This window comes from Peromyscus leucopus, chromosome 7 (assembly GCF_004664715.2).
Source record: "Peromyscus leucopus breed LL Stock chromosome 7, UCI_PerLeu_2.1, whole genome shotgun sequence".
Classification (NCBI taxonomy): Eukaryota; Metazoa; Chordata; class Mammalia; order Rodentia; family Cricetidae; genus Peromyscus; species Peromyscus leucopus.
Window position 1 is genome coordinate 51,414,464 of NC_051069.1, and position 24,863 is coordinate 51,439,326.

At 42.8% G+C, this 24,863-nt stretch overlaps 1 protein-coding gene and 1 non-coding gene across 7 annotated transcripts in view; both read left to right on the plus strand.

Annotated features, from left to right (window-relative positions):
• The window catches only part of LOC114695188 (zinc finger protein 426), a 40,342-nt gene extending 37,336 nt beyond the window's left edge, over nucleotides 1-3,006 (plus strand). For 5 of the 6 annotated variants that reach the window (XM_028872403.2, XM_028872409.2, XM_037207729.1 and 2 more), the window contains 2 exons: nucleotides 429-511; nucleotides 952-3,006. In XM_028872403.2, the coding sequence (XP_028728236.1) occupies nucleotides 429-511; nucleotides 952-2,211 (1,343 nt within the window). In that variant the 3' untranslated portion in view covers nucleotides 2,212-3,006. The remainder of the gene's footprint in view (nucleotides 1-428; nucleotides 512-951) is intronic. The other variant, XM_037207730.1, reaches the window with a different exon arrangement.
• A 1,777-nt stretch (nucleotides 3,007-4,783) lies between these two features.
• Nucleotides 4,784-4,942, plus strand: LOC114695312. Its single transcript, XR_003734831.1, has one exon. It is a non-coding gene; the product is annotated as a U1 spliceosomal RNA (small nuclear RNA).
• The last annotated feature ends 19,921 nt before the right edge of the window (nucleotides 4,943-24,863 follow it).

Here is a 24,863-nt window from a genome sequence, read left to right on the forward strand (position 1 = left end):
TTCTATTCAGGAATCTGAGACAAAATGGTTATGAAGACAGCATAGTATGAGTTGTGTAGTGAGTTCAAGGCTGGGCTGCTTAGTCTTAAAATAGAATGGAAAAATAACCTCATCTGTTTCTACTGTTTTCTACCTTTTAAAATTCAAAATAAAAATAAATGAGCCTTATTTTTTAAAGATAATTTATTTTTATTTTATGTGTATTGGTGTTTTACCTGCATGGATGTCTGTGTGACAGTGTCAGATCTTGGAGTTCGAGACAGTTGTTAGCTGCCATGTGGGTGCTGGGAATTAAACTTGGGTCTTCTAGAAGAACAGTCAGGGCTCTTAACCATGGAGCCATCTCTCCAGCCCAAGCCTTATTTTTAACTCCTATTTTCCATTTCTTTCTCCAAACTCCTAACATTTATTTTTCTGTTTTACTTCAGAATGGAAAATGCAGCTTGAAACCAAATGTTCAGCACCCCAACAAGAATTTTTGAGGGGTAACATATCCAATGGGATGCAAATGGTAAGAATAAAAAATTTATCTTATTTTTATTCTCAAAGAAAATTAGCGGCTAGAGATGTGTCTCTTGTACAGTACCTAATTGGCGTGCTTGAAGCCCTTGGAAGGAGAAAACTCATTAAAGGAGGTTTGAGAGAAGCAGATAATACACAGAGCAAATGTCTGGAGGAACAGTATTAAATTGTGCCTGTGATGTGTAATGAAACTCACTGCTTTGGAATTCACACACACATTACATCTTTTTCTTGGAATTGTACAGAAATCTTTTAAAGATTAGACCAGATAACAGCATTCTGGAGGAAGTGTTTAATCACACCACTTGAGAGCAATTCACGAGTATGAAGTGTATGCATGTAGTGAAAAATAATCATGTTTTGTTATCAAATGGTCATAACCTTACCAATTGGCTGCAAAAAAGAAATGTTGTTCTTCCCTTTTATCAGCAGACAGGAAGCCAGGATGGAAGGGAGCGCTGTAACTGGACGAAATCTGAAGACTTCTTCAGTGAACTCTCATCCCTTAAGACACATATGGAAACTCAAACTACACAGGATAATTATGACTGTAGTCAGTATGGAAAAGACCTTGTAATGCTTCAGAAGAAAAACTGTGCTGGTGAGAAACTTTCTGAGTTCAATCAGAATGAAGAAATCTGTATGACCCCAGTTAAGGTTAATCAGAAAATTACCACAGAAGAGAAATCTTTTGAAGGCAGTGACTGTGGGAAGTCTTTTATTAATCAGTCACACCTTCAGGCACATAGAAGAACTCACAGCGGAGACAGAATTTATGATTGGAATGAATATGGGAGAAGTTTTATAAACTCAAGACTGGCTGTGCTTATAGAAACTCTAAATGCAAAGAAACCTTACAGATGTAAGGAATGTGGGAAAGGCTATAGATACCCTGCATATCTAAATATTCACATGCGAACTCATACTGGTGAGAAGCCCTATGAATGTAAGGAATGTGGGAAAGCCTTCAATTATTCCAATTCATTTCAGATACATGGAAGAACTCACACTGGAGAGAAACCCTATGTATGTAATCAGTGTGGGAAAGCTTTCACTCAGTACTCAGGCCTTAGTATACATGTAAGATCTCACAATGGCGATAAGCCCTATGAATGTAAGGAGTGTGGGAAAGCCTTCCTTACATCCTCACGACTTATTCAACATGTGAGAACTCACACAGGAGAAAAGCCTTTTGTGTGTGTCAAATGTGGGAAAGCCTTTGCTGTCTCTTCAAATCTCAATGGACATTTGAAAATGCATGCTGAAGAGAAGACATGTGAGTGCAAGATTTGTGGGAAAGCATTTGGATATCCTTCATGTCTTAATAATCACATGAGAACTCACAATGCCAAAAAATCATACACATGTAAGGAATGTGGGAAGGCCTTTAACTATTCCACCCACCTTAAAATTCACATGCGAATCCACACTGGAGAAAAACCCTATGAGTGTAAACGGTGTGGGAAAGCGTTCAGTCATTCCACTTCATTTCAGATCCATGAAAGAACCCACACTGGAGAGAAGCCCTATGAATGTAAGGAGTGCGGGAAAGCCTTCATCTGTCCCAGTTCCTTCAGAATTCATGAAATAAGTCACACTCACACTGAAGAAAAACCATATAAGTGTCAGCAGTGTGGAAAAGCCTACAGTCATCCTCGTTCACTTCGAAGGCATGAAAGAAGTCACTAGTGAGAAGCCTAGTTGATGTAAGCTATGTGAGAAAGCCATTATTTGCTCTAGTTTGCTTTGAAGACATGATGGTACTCACACTGGAGAGAAAATGTTAAACTTATATACATAGCTTGGAGCAGTGCTGTGTGGTAGCTGCTCAGGAGGCTGAAGATGGGGGTAAATTTAAAACTCTACTGCACAACACAGATACTCCATGTCAGAAAAATTAAAATGAATGCTGGCAAGAGGGCCCAGTGGACAGAAGCACTTGTGAATGTCTGACGACTGGAACTTGATCCACATCCATGTAAAATAGACAGATAGAGTAGCATGCATCTGTATTCCCAGCAGTCCTACAAGATGGGAGGCAGAGGCAGGAGAATCACCTGGAAGCTTGCAGGGCAGCCAGTTTGGAGTATGCAGCATGGCAGAAAGAACAAGAGAGACCCTGCCCTGCCTCAACGAGGTAGAAGAACCAGTGCCCTGAAGTTGTCCTGTGACCCCGTATGTTTACCCACCTCCCCACATATGCCGCAGTAATAAATACAACTTCCAGGAATGGAAATGGGGGCTCTTGAGATGGCTCGGTAGATAAAAGCCTTCTCCATACAGTGCTGACAACTTGCTTTCTATCCCTGGTTCCCTACAGTGGAAGGAGAGAATTGGCACTTAACAGCTGCCTTGTGATCTCCACATGAATGCTGTTGGCACACATGCCCTCTTGCCAGTCTCCAAGAATAATAGATTTTAAAAATTGAAATGAGTGACTGTAGAGATGGCTCAAACAGTTACCAGAACCTGCTACTCTTGCAGAGGACACAGGTTCTGTTCCCAGCATTCACATGGCAACTCACAGCCATCCATAACTGTAGTTTCAGGGGATCTGGCACCCTCTTCTGGCCTCTGTGAACACTCAGCATACATAGAGTGCACATGTTCAGGCAAAACACTTATACACATAAAGTAAAGATAGTAAAAAGAAAAGAAAGTTGCAATGAGTCCTGTTAGGTCAGAGTGACTGATGTCCTCAGAAGGTTCAGGTGCAGCAGGATACAGAGAGAAGACTATGGGAAGTCTTCAAATGGCCTTCTGCAAATGAGACAGATGGGCTACCACATGTGTTTCTACTATGACCTCCAGAGGAAACTACCTGAGTTATGTTGATCTTTGATTTCCAGCCTCCCAATTGTAAGAAATAAATAACCACGTTTGAGCTTCCTGGTCTGTTACTTTGTTGCATTAGCTCTAACAAATATATTCAATATGAATGAACCTTTGGACTACCCAAAAGCTTTAGTTACATGCAGGTCTGATTGCAGTGGCCCTTATTTGTATAACCCTACAGTTTGAGAGGTGGAAGTGGGATTGAGTGTAAGACCTGTGCTACACAGCAAGGTCTTGTCTGTCTTCTGTGTTTTCAAACATTTTTCTTCAATATCACATCTTTACAAATCAAATCAAGGGATGGGGGCAAAATGATGGCTTAGCGGTTAAGAGCATTTGTTAGTCTTCTAGAGGACCTAGTATTTGAGTTCTAGTGTCCACATGGTGGCTTATAATCATGTCTGTAATTCCAGTTCCAGCTCATCTGATGCCCTTTTTTGGCTCCTGAGGGCAACATACAGTCATGTGTTGCATATAAATACACGTAGGTAAAACACTCATGCACACAAAATAATTAATAAATCTTTTTTTTTTTTTTTTTTTTTTTTTTTTTTTTTTTTTTTTTTTGCGGCGGGAGTTGGGGGGCAGAGTTTCTCTGTGTAGCCCTGGCTATCCTGGAACTGGATCTACAGACCAGGCTGGCCTTGAACTCTCAGAGATCTGCCTGCTTCTGCCTACTGAGTGCTGGGATTAAAGGCGTGCGACACCACTAACCTGCTGAATAAATCTTAAAAAGCCAAATAGCATGAAAATAACGGCACACTAACATAATCCTAACACTTGGCGGGGATGAGGGCAGAATGATCAGGAAGTTGAGTTCAGTATTGCCTACATGCTGAGTTTGAGGCCATCTTGGGTGCCATGAGATCCCATCTCGAAACAAAAATAAAACCGAGTGTTGTAGTGCACACCTGTCATCCCAGCACTCAGGAGGTGGAAGCAGGAAGACTAGTAGTTCAAGGTCACCCTTGTCATGGTAAGTTTGAGGCTGGCCAGGGCTAACAGATCCTGTTTGTGGTGGTTTGAATGGGAAAGGCTCATGTTTGAATGCTTGGTCTCCAATTAGTGTAACTTTGGGAAGGATTAGGAGCTGTGGCCTTGTTGGAGGAGGTGTGTCCCTGGAGGTGGGCTTTGAGATTCCCAAAGCCTATGCCAGGCCCAGTATATCTCAGCCTGCTGCCTGCAGGTCAGGGTGTAAAACTCTCAGTTACTGCTCCAGCATCATACTTGTCTGCTTCCCACCATAATAAATGATCATGGCCTTCTAAAACTGTAAGCAAGCCTCCAGTAAATGCTGCTGCTGCTTCTTTTTAAATAAGAATTTCCTTGGTCATGGTGTCACAGCAATAGAACAGTAACTAAGACACTGTCTCAAAAACAAAAGCAACTGCGATTTGACACATTTATTATACAACTTAAATTCATAAGTCATACCTGGCAGGGGAGATGCTCATAAAGGTTGTTTTCACAGCGCATGGCCTATTCATTGTATTCCAAATGTTTTGACCCCTGCATTTTTCCTAAATACGGGAAACGTGACTGTATAATTTGTGGTAATGGGGAAATGTATAACTGCTAAGCCACCTCTGTAGCCCGCAAATGAACTTTATAACATTATTACATATATGGAATGGAGTGTAGCCAGATGTTTCTCTGGTCCTGCCTGGCCCCGAGGTCCAGACGAATCTCTCCCACCTGTGGTCCCACAGCTGCTTATGAAATAATTACTCAGAGGCTTGTATTAATTACAAACTGCATGGCCTATGGCTCAAGCTTTTTGCTAGCTAGCTCTTATGGGTTTGTGTGTGTGTGTGTGTGGGGGGGTTGAGACAGGGATTCTCTGTGTAGCTTTGGAGCCTTTCCTGGAACTCACTCTGTAGTCCAGGCTGGCCTTGAACTCACAGAGATCCACCTGCCTCTTCTTCCCAAGTGCTGGGATTAAACTAGCTAGCTCTTATAACTTAACCTATTTCCATTAATCTCTCTCTTGCCACGTGGCTTTGTGGCTTACTGGTACTTTCACAGCTTGCTTCTCTTAGTGGTGGCTGGCAGCGTCTCCCCCAACTCCACCCTTTGTCTCTCTGTATCTCTGCTTGGATTTCCCACCTGGCTGTAAGCTTCCTTGCCATAGGCCAAAGCAGCTTATTTATTAACCAATGGGAACAACATATATTCACAGCGTACAGAAAGACACCCCTCAGCCTTAATATTCACATGTGAAACAGTTGAGAACAGCATCTAAGCAATGTGGAAAAGCCTTTCACTTGTTTCAGTTCAAATACATGAAAATATTCAAGTCGTGGGAAGACTCATGAATTTAAGGAGTATAATACATGTGTCAAATCACAGTTCCTTTTTATATTTTTTTTCATTTATTTTGAGATAAGGTCTCTGTATGTAGCCCTGGCTATCCTGGAACTTAATATGGATCTGCCTGTCTCTGTTTGCTGAGTACTGGGATTAAAAAGTATGCACCATTATGCCCAACTAATTTTTAAGAATGATTTTTATGTGTCTCTGTGTGGGCATGTACACACGAGTTTGGTTGCCTGTGAAGGAGTGACAGGTGGTTGTGAGCTGCCAGATAATGGTTCCTGGGAACTAAATTTAGATCCTCTGCAAAAGCATTAATCTGTCTCAACCACTGAGCTATTTCCCCAAACCTATTGCTTTTATTACAGCGATTGATTAGCTGATACTTGTGGACATGTACATGCCATGGTGTGCATATGGCAGTCAGAGGACGACCTGTCTAAGTCAGCTCTCTAGTCCCACCACGTGTGTCCCAGAGATTGAACTCAGGTCATTATCCTTGGTCGAAAGCTTGTCTAAGGCTGAGTCATCTTGCTTGGCCTGAGGAAAGGCTCTTCCAGCTCGTATCTATTGGGTATGTAAGTCTCATGTGTGGCTGTCCACATCTTTTCCTAGATATGGATTTTTTCCAATATTTTACTGGGTATGTTTTCTGTGCTATTAGTTTTATCTTAGCTCTGTCTTCCCCATGGTTTCTTAGCGTGTTCTCTCTCTCTCTCTCTCTCTCTCTCTCTCTCTCTCTCTCTCTCTCTTATCATCTCCAAGAGTTCTTGAAAAATTGTATTGACTTTTTTCCTTTCCTAATATCTGGATATGGCTTTTCCTCGGTTTTATCTTCAATAACTGATATTCTTTTGATATATTAGTGATGCTTTCTGCTGTTTTGTTGTTGTTTGATTTACTGAGATTTCGTTTCTAGTATTTCTCTTTTCTTCAAACTCTCAAATTCCTTGCTGATTTTTAAATTTGTTTTTCAAGACAGGTTTTTCTAGGTAGCCCTGGCTGTCCTAGAACTCACTCTGTACTCTACCTGCGTCTGCCTCCCAAGTGCTGGGATTAAAGGCATTCCCACCATGCTCAGCTTCCTTGCTGAATTTTTCATCCATGTTGTTAACGTTCTTGTCCAGTTCCTGAACTGACTTCTTACTTAATTTATCAGCTATTTTTCAGTCTTCTTTGAGGTAATTGATTTTTTTTTTGGTAGCCCTAGCTGTCCTGGAACTTGTTCATCTCGAAGAGATCTGCCTGCCTCTGCTTCCTGAGTGCTGAGATTAAAGGTGTGCACCACCACCACCTGGCTGGTCATTGATCATTTTAATGACTTCTCAGGACTTGTGACAGAACTCAGCAAGTAAAGACGCTCAGTGCCATCCAGAGGACCTGAGTCCAATCTCCGTAATGCACATGGTGGAAGGAGAGGACTGACCTCCACACGTTGTCCTCTGGCCTCAAGAACACACCCTGGCATATGCACACACACTGACCCATAAGGAAAAAAGTTAAAAAAAAAAAAACCTTAAAAAACTTAGACTTTTGAGTTCTTTGTCTAGCATTTCAGCCATTCTATTCTGCTTGGAGTCAGTCATTGAGTGGTAGTGATCTCCAGGAGGGGTCATGTAGCCTCGCTTGTTTGTTTTGTTTTGTTTTGTTTTGTTTTGTTTTGTTTTGTTTTGAGGTAAGGTTTCTCTGTGTAGCCCTGGCTGTCCTGTGTTTCGTGTGTTTCTAAGCTGTGATTCACTCATGTGGTTAGATGGACAGCTCTTCTAGTTTTATTTGGAGGTCTTTTTAGTGAGCAGCCCTCTCTCTAGGGATCACCCCGGTACTACTCAGAGAGGAGAAAACAAACTATTACAACAGCACTAGAATTCAAAGGTCCCAGATACAGAAAATCAATTAGACTCAATTAACATTACCCATGTCACCAATGACCATACAAAAGAAAATGTCTAAAATACTGCAATCTATTAGATCAACATGGAAGTACAAGTATGGTGGTACAGGCCTTTAACACTGACACTTGAGAGGCAGAGGCCGGCAGGTCCACGTAGCGAGTTCCATCTTGCTGCTTTGAATACCAATTCTTACAATTAATTTTTTTAAAAGTCAATTAAGAAGTTGGAGGCCAGCCTGAGACACACACATGCCCGCATACAAAACCTCTGAATTCAAGAGTAACAGTAAAACTCAAACATATAAAAGGACTTGAATAACTTCACCAGGTATGCAAATGAACGGTGTGCAAATGAGCAGCAAGCACAGCAAAAGATGATTAAGTCACTGAACAGGAAAACGAACCCAAACCACAACCGGGCTGTACTGTGTCTTACGCGTCTCGGACTGCAGAAGTCATGGGGCTGTACTGTATCGTGCGTGTCTCGGACTGCAGAAATACCGGGGGCCGTACTGTATCGTGCGTGTCTCGGACTGCAGAAATACCGGGGTCTGTACTGTATCGTGCGTGTCTCGGACTGCAGAAATACCGGGGGCCGTACTGTATCGTGCGTGTCTCGGACTGCAGAATACGGGGGCGTACGTATGTGCGTGTCTCGGACTGCAGAAATACCGGGGGCCGTACTGTATCGTGCGTGTTTCGGACTGCAGAAATACCGGGGGCTGTACTGTCTTACGTGTCTCGGACTGCAGAAGTAACGGGGGCCGTACTGTCTTATGTGTTTCGGACTGCAGAAATACCGGGGTCTGTACTGTATCGTGCGTGTCTCGGACTGCAGAAGTAACGGGGCCGTACTGTGTCTTACGGTTTCGGACTGCAGAAGTATAGATTGCCTGCAAAGTGAAAACGAGAAGCCGTTTTACCACACTGATGATGCCCATTATCAACAGCAGATGGGGAGGCGGCGAAATTTGAAAAAGAAAAGAGGGTCTGGCAAGATGGCTCAATGGGTAAAGCACTTGCTGCTGAGGATGATGACCAAGCTTGACCCCTGGAGCTCCGTGGCAGGAAAGGACCGGCTCTAGCAGTTGTCCTCTGACCTTCACACATGTGCTCACCCCCACACAATACAAAACAAAAGCCAAGAAACCGAAAAGGTAAAAGGTAAGGAAATGTGCATTCCTGGTAATAAAATGGCATAGCAGGTCTGGAGAGCTGTATTGTGGTCCCCCCGTTATTAAACCTCATTATTATATGATGCAGTGATACTTTTTTCCTATAAATCCAAAATACCGAGAGCTGGAAGCCAAAGCTGTGTTTGCACTGCAGTGTTGATGGGACGATCACTGGCAATCGTGATTCTTTCACACTCGGAGCAAGCATCTTTGTCATCGTGCTTTTCATCCTCCCTGTGACTGTGCCCCAGACCTGGTAGCCGTGGATAGCATAACCCTGTGGCTGTGAAGAGCCCAGTCACTTAGTGCTTTCAGATCTGACCCTGAACCTATGGATAAATGACCAAGTAGTAGCATCCTCTAGATAGTCATGCAAGCCACCTCCCTGGCTGCCTTTGCTGGGAGTTCTATTCTACCCACTCATGCACACGATTACCAAGTTGGAGGGAGTCTGCTTTGTCTAAGGCTGCAAAGGACTTGCACCATCTGCTCCAATTGTTTATTTATTGCCCAAATTATGATGTGTGCTACTGCCACCTTGTGGTCACATTCTTTCCTTACTCTGACAAGGAATCACTTGAACACTGCACAGTGTAGTTTTACTTTTTACATTTAGATTTCTGATCCATTTGTAGTTTACTGTTGTATATGATATGAGGTACAGATTTTTTTGATTTTACATTTATTTATTTGTTGGGGACATGAACATGACACAGAACTTGTATGGAGGTCGGAGGACAACTTGTGGGGGTGGGGAGGGGGAGATTGGGGGTTGGCCCTCTCCTTCTACCATGTAGGTTTCAGGGATCAAACTCAGGTCCTCAGGCTTGGCAGACAGCCCTGAGGTATAGATTTTATTTAAGCTTTTCCTAGATATCTTACCATTTTTCCTTTTAATATGTGTGTGTGTGTATTCATTTTGTGCATGTGTGCAAATGTGTGCGTGGCTACACATACCCTTGACCACATTCAGAGGCTAAAGGAGGACATTGACTGTCTTACTCTATTAATACTCTTCCTTATCCCCTTGAGACGGGGCCTCTCACTGAACCTGGAGCTTGCTGATTTCAGGCTAAGCCAGCAAACTCCACCAAGCCCCCTGATTTCCTTCCCCTACCATTTCTGGGGTTACAGGTGCACATGACCATCCCAAGCTTTTATATGGATGCTAGAGATCCAAACTCAGGTCTCATGCTTTTGTGGCAATAGCTCCTATCTACTGAATTGTCCCCCAGCCCATCTTTTAGTGTTCTTAGTGGTACTATATTTGTTATGAATGAACTCTTGGTGGATACCTGGTCATATCAGTACTTTTGTAATGCACAGATGATCTCAGGCATATGATGAGACTACACCATAACATAAAAATACACAGAAGAAAACCAACCTTTGTCAATGTGATAAAAACTAAAGTCATCTGGGAAGAGGAAGTCTTAATGGAGGGATTGTCCCCATCAGATTGGCCTGTAGGCTAGTCTGTAGGGAGCATTTTCTTGATTTAAGACTGATGTGGGAGGGCCCACATCACTGTAGGTGGTTCCACCTCTGGGTAGCTGATCCTGGAAGGTATGAAAAAGCAGCCGAGGTTGGGGATTTAGCTCAGTGGTAGAGCGCTTGCCTAGCAAGCACAAGGCCCTAGGTTCGGTCCTCAGCTCTGGAAAAAAAGAAAGAAAGAAAAAGAAAGATCAACACAAACTTGAGACTTTACTTCATTTGCTGGGCGGTGGTGGTGTATGCCTTTAATCCCAGCACCCGGGAGGCAGAGGCAGGTGGATCTCTGTGAGTTTGAGGCCAGCCTGGTCTACAGAGCTAGTCCAGGCTCCAAAGCTACAGAGAAACCCTGTCTCGAAAAACAAAACAAAAGAAACAAACAAAAAACAAAAAAACAAAAACAAAACAAAACAAAAACCCATCAGCTTCGATTAAGGACACTAGCATCATGGAGGTGGAATCTGGGAGTAATCCCTCAGGGCACCCAGAAGCTGTGGTCCAGAGGGAGCCAAGACTATATCTCAAGCTGGCAGCTGAACTTGGTAACATGTAAGAGTTTCCCATGAGGTAATAGTTTGGGTGACAAAAGAGCAGGATGGACGCGGTCATGGAGAGTAACAGAGGCTTGCATCACATGACAGAGAGTCGGAGTCCCTGAAGAAAGGCCCTTGGTGAAGGTACAGCCTCTGTTGCAGTGGAGACTCCAGTCCAGCAACTGGAGGGGACAGCACTGTGGCAGGTCAGTAGGCTCAGGCCAGATTCAGTCCACAAGTTGGGTGTGCTGTGGATAGCAGGCCCGAAACAGTGGAGCCGCCCAGGGTCTTTGGCCAATACTGGTTCCAAATGTTGGAAACTAAGCTATTTACACTGTTGGACTTTGGTTTTGCTTGACTTCCCTCAATAATGGACTATGATTGATTTGTCTAAGCCAAATAAGCTTTCATGCCCAAATTAGCTTTTAATCACTGTTTATTGTTAGTGTTTATCCCATCAATAAAAAGTGAACTAGGATACATTGCAAATACAAGTAACTGAAAATGCAAAGTAGTCAGGGACTATAATAACTCATTACTATGTTCACACAGATAAAACAGAGTAAAGGATCATAAAGGCCTGTGGGACAGAGAACAGTCTATGCATGGGCAGGCTTAGCAGTATGAAAGGCAGAGGCTCTAAGAATACTGATGGGAGTCAGGAAAACTTTCTTGAAGCTGAGGATGTAGCTCACTTGGTAGAGTGCTTTCTTAACATGTGTAAGCCCTGGGTTCCATTCCCAGCACTGAACAAAATGGGGCGTGGTGGCTCATGTCCGTAATACCAGTCCTCAGAAGATGGAGGCAGGAGGAACAGATGCTTAAGTCATCCTTGGCTATGTAGAGTTCCAGACCTGAGTACTTTTCTGGGTATCTTTGGGGTGAGTTCTTATGCCCAGCCTTGACCTTCAAGTCTATTTATTTATCCTTATAGTGTGCAGAGATGGTGCCTGGTCCTGCCACAGCTCCCCGCCCCCAGTGGGTGTGGGTACTGCCCACAGGCCTGGCTCTAACCTCAACCTTGGGAGTTTCTGCTACATGATTAACAGATTGCAGCCCAGTCCTCAGAGGAGAAAACTATAATTTTTGTGTCTGACCTAGTTCAACATTGCTGATTCCTCAGGAACCATCTGTGGTAGGTTTTCTGCAGTCATGTGAGGCCTGGCTTTAAACATGGATTCCCTTGTATAAACCAGCACAGTTCTTATATATTTTCAGGGGTTTATACATGAGCTTTTACCAGCTCAAAAATTCCTGTAGACTAGTAACCAGAGATAAACATAGTGTGCTGGGCCTAAGGTCCTACAGAAGCATAAGTCAAACCTGAGCTCTGACACCCATTCCCCTATGTGGGTGACATCGTGTGGAAACTATGGTAGGCCCAATCACTGGGAGGCCCATGCTTTAATTCCAGCACTAGGGAGGTAAAGGCAGGCAGATCTCTGTGTGTTCCAGGCCTCGAGGGCATCCTGTTCTACACAGAGACCTTATGTCAAAAACAACCAACCGGCCAAACAAACAAACTTGGGAGGCAGAGGAAGGTGGATTTCTGTGGATTTGAGGTCAGCTGTTTCCATAGTGAGTTCCAGGACGGTCAGGGCTACATAATAATAGAGACCTTGTCTCAACACTCCCCCGAAAAAAGAATACATAAAAACTAAGACTTTTAAGTATGTTTAGTAAGGGCGAAAGTAAGATAGATTAATAGGCTCGGCCGTTGGCTGTCTTGCTTAGTGATCTGGTTGAGATTCCTGAGCCCCATCTAGTGAAAGGAGAGAATGGATGCCAGTAAGCTGTCCTCTGACCCCCATAGCACACCAAGGCATGTGAGCGCATGCACACACAACACAGAAATGCAATAAAAGTGAGAAAGTGTTTAGCAAGGTTTCTAGTAAAATGCCTTAAGCAAAGATCAACTACATTTTGCATCTTTACTACCTGAAATCAGCTGTTGAGGTGGGCAACCTCTAGCCTGTGAGAATAGGGTATTACTTGTGAATGACACATAGATTTCAACCATGACTCACAGATGTTCCAACTTCAGCATCTGTGAGCAAATCCTCCAAGGACTCACAGGTCTTATTTTAGACCATCAGGACAGCGTCCAAGGCTAGCTCATAATCACAACTCACACAAGACATTCAAAACTAATCTCATGATATCTGGTTGCCAAAAATAAAAGGTGGTGGCAGACAGGCTAAGTCACAGCACGCACACAGGAAAGGAAAGCTTCATGGCCACTTTCATTCCAGGAGCAAACAGAATATGAAAGTGTAAAGCTCTTTTTTAGGGCTAGTGGGTGCACGCACGCACGCACGCACGCGCGCGCGCACACACACACACACGCACACACACACTAATTTTCTTGTTTAAATAAAATGAAAACTATTTCAAACAGATGCTTGGATTGCCATTATTATCTTGCGTTGAGCTCCTTCCCTATTGTGTTGAAGATTCGATGTATATGGGTTCGGCTCGAATGTGTGCCTGTGCACCACTTGTATGCATATGCCTTCAGAGGGCAGAAGACAGCGTTGGGAGCTAGAGTTACAGATAGTTGGGAGTCACATGTAGGTGTTAGGAATTGAACTCAGGACCTCTGGAAGAGCACCCAGTGCTCCTAACTGCCAAGCCATCTCTCTAGCATTACTTCTTTTTTAATTAAAAATTTTATTACATTTATTAATTTGTAAGGGTGGGGCTGGCTTGAGTGCCACAGTCCAGGCATGGAGGTCAGAGAACAGATTTTGGGAGTTGATTCTCCTTCCACCATACGGGTCTTAGGGATTGTATTAAAGTCATCAGGGTTGGTGACAAGCACCTTTACCTGGTGAGACAGTCTGAGCTTCCTTTTCTTATAATTGTGTGGAGGTCACCAGTGAAAAGGTGAAAAGAGTTCACTGCTCCTTCTGTCCAAGGCCCCCACAAAATCATATGAATCAAAAGGCTCAAATCTTGGGCTAGAGAGTTGGCTCAGCAGTTAAGAGCACTGGCTGCTCTTGCAGAGGATCCAGATTATTTCCAGCACATACATGGTAGTTCAAAAACATCTGTAACTCCAGTTCCTTGGCTCTGACGCCCTCTTCTGGCCTCTGTGTACACTAGGCATGCATGTGGTGCACATATGTACAGGCAGGCAAAACATTTAGACACATAAAAGTAAGAATAAATATTTAATAAAAGTGATTGGTTTTATTTTTATTTTGTGTACGTGTGTGCCACATGGGTGCAAGTGCCTGCAGCCACCAGAAGAGGGCACTGGATTCCCTAGGTCTACAGTTACAGGCAGTTGTAAGCTGCCAGAGGCAGGTACTGGGAACCAACCTTAAATCATCTTCGAGAACAGCATATGTTCTTTCCTAACCTCTGAGCCATTTCTCCAACCCTCCTTTCTTTGAATTTCTCTTTCCCATTTCAGTTTTTTTTCTTTTCTCCTCCTTTCCTGAAAGTTTCAGCATTCTAGGCTTGCCTTTGGGACTTGTAGTTGGGTCAGACTTAGAGACCTGAGAGTTTCATCCCAAGGTCAGTTCCTCTCACTATCTCCAGTGTGTGCTGCATGTTTTTAGGATTATGTGGGGGGAAGACACTAGGTGACTACCTTTTAAGTGTGTCTTCCTAGCTGAGTGAATAAGGTTTCCTCAAACCCAGGCATGAGGTATGGTCTCCTGAGCTTTCCTCTGAGGTGTTTCTCTCACACCGCCGCTGTGTTGGCTGGAGAGAGTATTTCTGTCACTTTATGATTAGGTATTCACATAAATTCTAAATTAAAGGGATAAGGGGCCAGCTTGGAGTCAGTGAGTGGCTCAGAAAGTAGGGACACTTGCTGCCACCCCGATGGCTGTTTAAGCCAGCCTCGTCTAAAGAGCAAGTCTCTGGCCAGGTAGAGCTACATCATCACATCCTGCCCCAAAGGAGCCAAATGAAGGGCTGAAGAGATGGCTCAGCTGTTAAGCGCCCTGGCTGCTCTCCCAGAGGACTCTGGTTTAATTCCCGGCACCCACAGCACTTTTCACAACCTTTCATAACTCCAGTTCTAGGAGATCCAGCACCTTCTGGCTTCCACAGGCACCAGGCACACACCTGGTACACAGACATACACACAGGCAAAATACACATATACATAGAAAATAATTTTTTAATTAAAAAAAACTAAATAAAATAGCTTTGGGCCAGCCAGTGTTGTGCAACAATTTCCTCCTGGATAAAAACCTTCCATCTTGGAGGTTAAGAGCTGTTAAGACACAGAGATGGTCTAAAGGGAGGTAAAATGATTTTTATCCTCGAGGGAAAACTGTTAAACTCAGGAAGAAAATAATTCAAAGGCTTCAGGAAGTCCTTTAAACTGACCAGACTCATTAGGCCCCTCCCTCTGTAGGCATATATAACAATAAGGACTGCAGTTGGATTTTTCTTGGGTCCTCCCCATCTTGCAGCCACTTGGTCCCAAGTAAACACACAGAGGCTTATATTATTTACAAACTGTATGGCTTCTTGTTAGCTAGCTCTTATATCTTAACTGAACTCATTTCTATTAATCTATATGTTGCCACGTGGCCGTGGCATTACCGGTCTGCTAGCATCTTGTTGCTCCTTGGGTGGCAGGCTGGTGTCTCTTCTCACTCTCCTTTCTTCTCCCACCTTTTCAGTTCAAATGTCCCACCATATTCTGCCTTGCCATTGGCCAAACAGCTTTATTTATCAACCAATCAGAGCAACACATATTTACAGCATTAAGAAAGACATCCCACAGCAAAGGATTGCTGAGAGACACTCTCAGACAATTTGAGCTGCTTGCAAAGAAGCAAAGGCCAGCCAAGCTGCCTAAAATAGATACCCTCTAATCCAGTGGTCCTCAACCTGTCGTTTGTGACCCTTTTTGGGGTCAAACGACCCTTTCACAGAGGTTGCCTAAGACCATCCCGCATATTGCATATTTACGATTCATAATTAGCAATATTACAGTTATGAAGTAGCAATGAAAATAATTGTATGGTTCAGGTCACCACATGGGAGGAACTATATTAAAGGGCTGCAGTTTTAGGGAGGTTGAGAACCACTGCTCTACTCTACTGAGCTGCCTGCAGGTTGTGCAGTGTGCTCCAGGTGTCCAGCTTCATGAGCCATCACCATGCTGGGGTGGGTTTTTAATGATGCAGTTGTCTGTGAGTCATTTCTGCTCCTGTAGGTAACCCCTCACCCATATTCCTGTAAATAACCCCAATAAAACTCATGGGTTCACCAGGTTGGACTTTGGTGATGTCTCTGCTTTGGCCTGTTGTTGGTTCCCTATCCGGGTAAGTAGATACATGTTTACATCTTCCCAGGAATAGCGTCACACAACTGAGCCAGTGAGATGGCTCAGTGGCAGAGGCACTTACCACCAAGGCTGGTGACTTGAGTTCCATCCAAGAAACCCATATGTGGAAGGAGAGGACTAACTTCCACAAATGGACTTCTAACTTTCATGTGTGTGTGGAAACACACATGTGCAACATATATACATTTATAATAAATTAATAAAAGTGTGATAAAAATTTTAAAGGGTGGTACAGCTGCAACAAGCAGGGCACGAGAAACAGAAAAAAGACACAGATTCTGTAGTAGTGGCAGTAGAAAGGGACTTAATTGTAGCAAGCCAGTGCTCTGAAACAAGTGAATGGGCATCTTGTCAACCAGCTCAGAATAAACCAATAAACCAAGGACTGAAACCAAAGGGCGATTCAGGTCACAAAAGAACTCAACAACATGTGCTCAAGGAGGCAATACAGATGACCAGTGTATGAGACCTTTCCTGGGGAGATGTAACAGACACTTCTATTCACCCCAGAAAGGGAACCCATACAGAGCAAAGTAACAATTGTACCAATGTCCAGTTTGGTGAACCAACGAGCTACCACTGAGGTTACAAGAGTGTGGGTGAGGGGCTACTTACAAGGACCTGGACGACCGGAGAAAGCCACCCAACACTGGTGACAACTCACAGAAGCTGCAACTCTGGAGCTGTCTGTACAGTCCATATGTACAATTTCCCACTCTTTATTATACAATTAAAAAATATTCCCCTTATGAAGAGCTGGCTCTAACTGCTGTTGTGGAGAGGAGACAATGACCTATCTGGTTTCCTCAAGCTGCATGGGGTCATTGCATATGGCAGGCAGGATAACTCTCCAGTGTGTATATTTATATAACACCATAAAGTAATAGGGACTAGAAAGACAGCCTTTTTTGCATTTAAATTTTTTTGAAATTACAATATAATTAGAGCATTTCTCCCTCCAAACCCTCCCATATACACCCTCCTCATTCTCCCTCAAAGTCATGGCCTCTTTTTTCACTGTTATTCCATGCATATATGTATATACATATATATTCCTAAATATAACCTGTTCAAACTGTTAGTTGTGTGTATGTATGTATGTATCAGAGCTCACTGTTTTGCACAGAACAACCAATTGGTGTGATCTTCCCTGGGGAGGACCAGCTCTCCCACTCCCAGCTCTCCTCAGTTGCCTGTAAGTTTTTTCATATAGGGTTGAGACCTTGTGGGCTCTTCCCTGTCCACTTTGGCATGTTCATTGGTGTCATCCCTGTTCAGCTCACATTTGGGCAGTTGTGTTGGTAAGATTTTATGGATGTAGCTTCTGACATCACCAGGAGGCACAGTCTCAAAGCAGACTCCCTGGTTCTCTGGCTCTTACAATCTGTTCCTTCTTCCACAGTGTTCCCTGAGAAGGTGACTCATGATCCAAGAGCATTTACTGTTCTTGCAGAGGACCTGGGTTTGGTTCCCAGCACCCATGTTTGGTGGCTCCCAGCTGCCTGTAACTGGTTCTAGGGAGATCTAATGCTCTCTTCTGGCCTCCCCAGGCACCTGCACCCATGTTTACATACATGTGGGTATGTGTGTGTGTAATACAGTCCCACTTACATAAATACAAATGAAAAAAAATAAATGTTCTTTTAAAAAGGAAAGAAGAGGAGGACAGGGAAGGGGGCAACAAGATGGCTAAGAGGGTAAAGGCACTGGGTGGGAGAGAACTGACTCCTGCAAGTTGCCTTCTGACGTCCACAAGCATGCAAACATGTTGTGGCATGCACACTCTACATACATATAAAAGTTAAAAGAATAAGAGAGGGAAGCAAGTTAGAACAATGGCACCATTTTATAATTATAGTGTGAGTGATCTGAACTTATGGTAACATCCTAATGTTGAGAAAAGAATAATGTCAGCGTTACACAAAGGAACACATGAATGAAGTGAAAGTAATTTAGAGATTGTTTCTTTTTGCAAAAACGGTGTGTCAGAATTCAGATTACACTAGTGTGCACACTTGGCCAAAATGGCCTGTTTTTAATCTCTAATATGGGATGACTGCATCTCATCCTATTTCTGGGAGCTGGACTTCACAACATGATATAATTGGCTTATCAGTGCAAAGAGGAAGGGGGAGGTTGAGGAAATGTATGCTCTTAGACTGAGTAACTTTTTTTTTAGTTCTTTTTCTTATTTTATTTTTTTTTAAAGTACAATTCAGTTCTACATATCAGCCACGGATTCCCTTGTTCTACCCCCTCCCGCCCCCTCCCCTTTCCCCCAGGCCACCCCCTATTCCTACCTCTTCCAGGGCAAAGCCTCCCCCTGAGGACTGAGATTGACCTGGTAGACTCAGTCCAGGCAGGTCCAGTCCCCTCCTCCCAGATTGAGCCAAGCGTCCCTGCATAAGCCCCAGTTTTCAAACATCCAACTCATGCAATGAGCACAGGACCTGGTACCACTGCCTAGATGCCTCCCAAACAGATCAAGCCAATCAACTGTCTCACCTATTCAGAGGGCCTGATCCAGTTGGGGGCCCCTCAGCCATTGGTTCATAGTTCATGTGTTTCCATTCGTTTGGCTATTTGTCTCTGTGCTTTATCCAACCTTGGTTTCAACAATTCTCGCTCATATAAACCCTTCTCTTTCTTGCTAATTAGACTCCCGAAGCTCCACCCAGGGCCTAGCCGTAGATCTCTGCATCCAGATCCCTCAGTCGTTGGATGGGGTTTCTAGCATGACTATTAGGGTGTTTGGCCATCCCATCACCAGAGTAGGTCAGTTCTGGCTGTCTCTCGACCATTGCCAGCAGCCTATTGTGGGGGTATCTTTGTGTATTTCTGTGGGCCTCTCTAGCACTTTGCTCCTTCCTATTCTCATGTGGTCTTCATTTACCATGGTCTCCCATTCCTTGTTCTCCCTCTCTGTTCTTGATCCAGCTGGGATCTCCCACTCCCCCTCACCCTTCATTACCCCCACTCATGTCCAGGCTGTTCATGTAGATTTCATCCATTTCTACGTCATTGGGCAATCCCTGTGTCTTTCTTGGGGTCCTGTTTTCCAGGTAGCCTCCCTGGTGATGTGAGTAGCAGTCCAGTCATCCTTGATCCACATCTAGTATCCTCCTATGAGTGAGTACATACCATGTTTGTCTTTCTGAGTCTGGGTTACCTCACTCAGGATGATTTTTTTTTCTAGATCCATCCATTTGCCTGCAAACCTCTTGATTTCATTGTTTTTCTCTGCTGATCAGTACTCCATTGTGTATATGTGCCACATTTTATTTATCCATTCTTCAGTTGAAGGGCATCTAGGTTGTTTCCAGATTTTGGCTATTACAAATAATGCTGATATGAACATAGCTGAGCAAGTGCTCTTGTGGTATGATTGAACATTCCTTGGGTATATGCCCAAGAGTGGTAGAGCTGGATCTTGGGGGAGAATGATTCCCGATTTTCTAAGAAAGCGCCATATTGATTTCCAAAGTGGTTGTACAAGCTTGCATTCCCACCAGGAGTGGAGGAGAGTCCCCTAGCTCCACATCCTCTCCAGCATAAGGTGTCTTCAGTGTTTTTGATCTTAGCCATTCTGACAGGCATAAGGTGGTATCTCAGAGTTGTTTTGATTTGCATTTCCCTGATGATTAGGGATGTTGAGCAATTCCTTAAAAGTCTTTCAGCCATTTGAGTTTCCTCTGCTGAGAATTCTCTGTTTAGTTCTATAGCCCATTTCTTAATTCGACTGTTGGTCATTTTGATGTCTAATTTCTTGAGTTCCTTATATATTTTAGATCAGTCCTCTGTCAGGTGTGGGGTTGGTGAAGACCTTTTCCCATTCTGTAGGCTGTCGTTTTGCCTTGTTGACCGTATCCTTTGCTCTACAAAAGCTTCTCAGTTTCAAGAGGTCCCATTGATTGATTGTTTCTCTCAGTGTCTGTGCTACTGGTGTTATATTTAGGAAGTGATCTCCTATGCCAATGCATTCAAGACTACTTCCTACTTTCTCTTCTAGCAGCTTCAGAGTAGCTGGATTTATGTTGAGGTCCTTGATCCACTTGGACTTAAGTTTTATGCACGGTGACAGATATGGATCTATTTGCAGCCTTCTACATGTTGATATCCAGTTATGCCAGCACCATTTGTTAAAGATGCTTTCTTTTTTCCATTGTACAGTTTTGGCTCTTTTGTCAAAAATTATATGTTCAGAGGTGTGTGGATTAATGTCAGGGTCTTCAATTCGATTCCATTGGTTCACATGTCAGTTTTTATGCCAATACCAAGCTGTTTTTATTACTGTAGCTCTATACTAGAGCTTGAAGTCAGGGACTGTGATGCCTCCAGAGGTTGTTTCATTGTACAGGATTTTTTTGGCTGTCCTGGGTTTTTTGTTTTTCCATATGAAGTTGAGTATTATTCTTTCCAAGTCTGTGAAGAATTGTGTTGGTATTTTGATGGGGATTGCATTGAATTTGTACATTGCTTTTGGTAAGATTGCCATTTTTACTATGTTAATCCTGCCTATCCATGAGCATGGAAGATCTTTCCATTTTCTGACATCTTCTTCAATTTCTTTTTTCAGGGACTTAAAGTTCTTATCATATAGGTCCTTCACTTGCTTGGTTAGTGTTACTCCAAGGTATTTTATGTCATTTGTGGCTATTGTAAAGGGTGATGTATCTCTGATTGCCTTCTCAGCTTCTTTGTCCATTGTATATAGGAGGGCTACTGATTTTTTTGAGTTGATCTTGTATCCTGCTATGTTGCTGAAGGTGTTTATAAGCTGTATCAATTCCTTGGTGGAATCTTTGGGGTCACTCAAGTATACTCTCATGTCATCTGCAAATAGGGAAAGCTTGACTTTCCAATTTGTATCCTGTTAATCTCCTTATGTTGTCTTATTGCTCTGGCTAGAACTTTAAGTACTATATTGAATAAGTATGGGGAGAGTGGACAGCCTTGCCTCGTTCCTGATTCTAGTGGAATTGCTTTGAGTTTCTCTCCATTTAATTTGATGTTGGCTGTTGGCTTGCTGTAAATTGCCTTTATTATGTTTAGGTATGTTCCCTGTATTCCTCATCACTCCAAGACTTTTATCATGAAGGGGTGTTGGATTTTGTCAAATGCCTTTTCTGCATCTAGTGAGGTGATCATGTGATTTTTTTCTTTGAGTTTGTTTATATGGTGTATTACATTGACGGACTTTTGTATGTTGAATGAAACATCCCTGGGATGAAGCCTACTTGATCATGGTGGATAACTGTTTTGATGTGTTCTTGGAATCTGTTTGCTAGTATTTTATTGAGTATTTTTGCATCAATGTTCATGAAGGAGATCAGTCTGTAGTTCTCTTTCTTTGTTGTATCCTTGTTTGGTTTAGGAATCAGGGTAATTGTAGCCTCATAGAAGGAGTTTGGTAATGTTCCTTCTGTTTCTATTGTGTAGAACAATTTAGAGAGTATTGGTATTAACTCTTCTTTGAAGATCTTTTAGATTTTCTAGTTTTGTGGAGTAGAGGTTTTTGAAGTATGACCTGATGATTCTCTGGATTTCCTCAATGTCTGTTGTTATGCCCCCCTTTTCATTTCTTATTTTGTTGATTTGAATTCTCTCTCTCTGTGTCTTTTGGTTAGTTTGGATAAGGGCTTGTCTATCTTGTTGATTTTCTCAAAGAACCAACTCTTTGTTTCATTAATTTTTTTGTATTGTTCTCTTTGTTTCTATTTTATTGATTTTACCTCTCACTTTGATAATTTCCTGGCATCTATTCTTCCTGGGAGACTTTGCTTCTTCTTGTTCTAGTGCTTTCAGGTGTGCTGTTAAGTCACTAGTGTGAGATTTCTCCAACTTCTTTATGTGGGCATTTAGTGCTATGAATTTTCCTTTTAGCACTGCTTTCATAGTGTCCCATAAGTTTGGGTATGTGGTGTTTTCATTTTCGTTGATCTCTAGGAAGTCTTTAATTTCTTTCTTTATTTTTTCCTTAACCCATTGGTGATTCAGTTGAGCATTATTCAGTTTCCATGAGATTGTAGGTTTTCTGTAGTTTTTGTTGTTGTTGAAATCTAACTTTAAACCATGGTGGTCTGATGGAACACAGGAGGTTATTCCAATTGTTTTGTATCTGTTGAGATTTGCTTTGTGGCCAAGTATGTGGTCAATTTTAGAGAAGGTTCCATGGGGTGCTGAGAAGAAGGTATATTCTTTTTTGTTAGGATGGAATGTTCTGTAGATATCTATTAGGTCCATTTGAGTCATGACATCATTTAAGTCCTTTATTTCTCTGTTAAGTTTCAATTTGGGAGATCTGTCCAGTGGTGAAAGTGGGGTGTTGAGGTCTCCCACTATTAATGTATGGGGTTTTATATGTGGTTTAAGCTTTAGTAATGTTTCTTTTACATATGTGGATGCCCTTGTATTTGAGGTATAAATGTTCAGAATTGAAACTTCATCTTGGATCTTTGGATTTAAAAATTGGATCATCTGTGATGAGTATGTAATGCCCTTCTTGATCTCTTTTGATTGATTTTATTTTGAAGTCTATTTTGCTGGATATTAGGATGGCTACACCCACTTGTTTCTTAAGACCGTTTGATTGGAAAGTCTTTTCCCAGCCTTTTATTTTTAGGTAGTGTCTATCTTTGAATTTGAGATGTGTTTCTTGTATGCAGCAGAAAGATGGGTCCTGCTTTTGTATCCATTCTGGAAGCTCATGTCTTTTTATAGGCGAATTAAGTCCATTGATATTAAGGGATATTAATGACCAGTGATTGTTCATTCCTGTTATTTTTTGGTGGTAGTGTGTGTGTACTTCTCTTCTTTGGGGTTTACTGCTGTGGCTTTATCTGTTGCCTGTGTTTTCATGTGTGTATCTGACTTCCTTCGGTTGGAATTTTCCTTCTAGTGCTTTCTGTAGGGCTGGGTTTGTGGATAGGTATTATTTAAATCTGGTTTTGTCTTGGCATGTCTTGTTCACTCCGTCTATGATGATTGAAAGTTTTGCTGGGTATATTAGTCTCAGCTCACATCTATGGTCTCTTAGTGTCTGCATTACATCTGTCCAGGTCCTTCTGGCTTTCAAAGTCTCCATTGAGAAATCGGGTGTTATTCTGATGGGTTTGCCTTTATAAGTCACTTGGCCTTTTTCCTTTGCTGCTTTTTTTTTTTAAGATTAAAGCATCACAATTTTTTAAAATTTTTATTTATTTATTATGTATATAGCATGTATGACCCAAAGAGGGCACCAGCCCTTATTACAGATGGTTGTGAGCTACCATGTGGTTGCTGGGAATTGAATTCAGGTCCTCTGGAAGAGCAGTCAGTACTCTTAACCTCTAAGCCATTTCTCCAGCCCCCTTTGCTGCTCTTAATATTCTTTATTCTGTACATTTAGTTGTTTAATTATTATGTGGTGATGGGACTTTTTGGGGGGCCTAGCCTGTTTGGTGTTCTATAGGCTTCTTGTATCTTCATAGGCATTTCCTTCTTTAAGTTGGGAAAGTTTTCTTCTACGATCTTGTTGAATATATTTTCTGTGCCTTTGAGTTGGTCTTCTTCTCCTTCTTCTATCCCTATTATTCGTAGGTTTGGTCTTTTCATGGTGTCCCAAATTCTTGGATATTTTGGTTCATGACTTTGTTGGCTTTAGTGTTTTCTTTGACTGATGAATCTATTTCTTCTACTGTATCTTCAACGCCAGAGATCCTCTCTTCCATCTCTTGCATGCTGTTGGTTATACTTGCATCTGAAGTTCCCAATCATTTACTCAGATTTTCTATTTCCAGCATTCCCTCTGTTTGTGTCTTCTTCATTTTTTCTATTTCCCTTTTCAGGTCTTGGACTGTTTCCTTCATTTGTTTCATTGCTTTTTCATGATTTTCTTTCAGTGCTTTATTGTTTTCTCCCAGGACTTGATTGTTTTCTTCTACTTTATTTGTCCTTTCCTCTAGTTTTTTATAGCGTTCTTCCCATTTTTTTGTCTTTTCCTCTATACAAGCCTCTACCTTCTTCATAATGTTATTCATAGGCTGTTTTCTTCTGCTTCTTCCAATTTTTGATGTTCAGGTCTAGATGTTGGAGGAGGGCTAGGTTCTGGTGATGCTGTATTGCTCTTCATTTTGTTGTATGTTCTTCTGCCTTGATGTCTGCCCATCTCCTTGTGGTTCATTCTTGGTCTTATCAGCGCACTTGGTTCAGACAGTGCTGACAGATTCAGGAAGTCTTTCTCTCTTGTCCAGATGGGAACTCCGAGGCAGGATGGGAACTCTTGTCCAGACAGGAAGTCCGGGGCAGGGTGGGCGCTCTTATCCAGAAGGGAAGTCTGGGTCAGGATGGGAGCTCTTGTCCAGAAGGGAAATCCGGGGCAGGATGGGAGCTGGAGGGCTGGTCTCTAAGTCTCAGGAAGTGGCTGGGGTCTCGGGCGGATGGGCATGGGGGCAGGGTGTGGAGATTGCAGGGTCTGCCGGGGGTCTTGGAGAAGGGGATCCTTCCTGGTAGGGTTAGAAGGGAACCTCCCAGGTGGTCAGAACCTGGGGCCAAGTTGGGCAGGTCTTCCCTGGAGTGGCGGGTGCCCAGGGATGGGGTCTAGGCTGAGCCCGGACACTCACCTCTGGTCCAGAAGGGAAGTCCTGGGCTGAGTAACTTTTATAGAAGAAATATATTTCTTAAAATTCCCACCTCTTTGTCATACAATGTTAAAAAATCAACTCCCCCTCCCATGAAGAGGTAGCCCTAACTGCTGTTATGGAGCAGAAGCAAAGACTTATCTGGCTTTTTCCAACTGGATGGGGTCA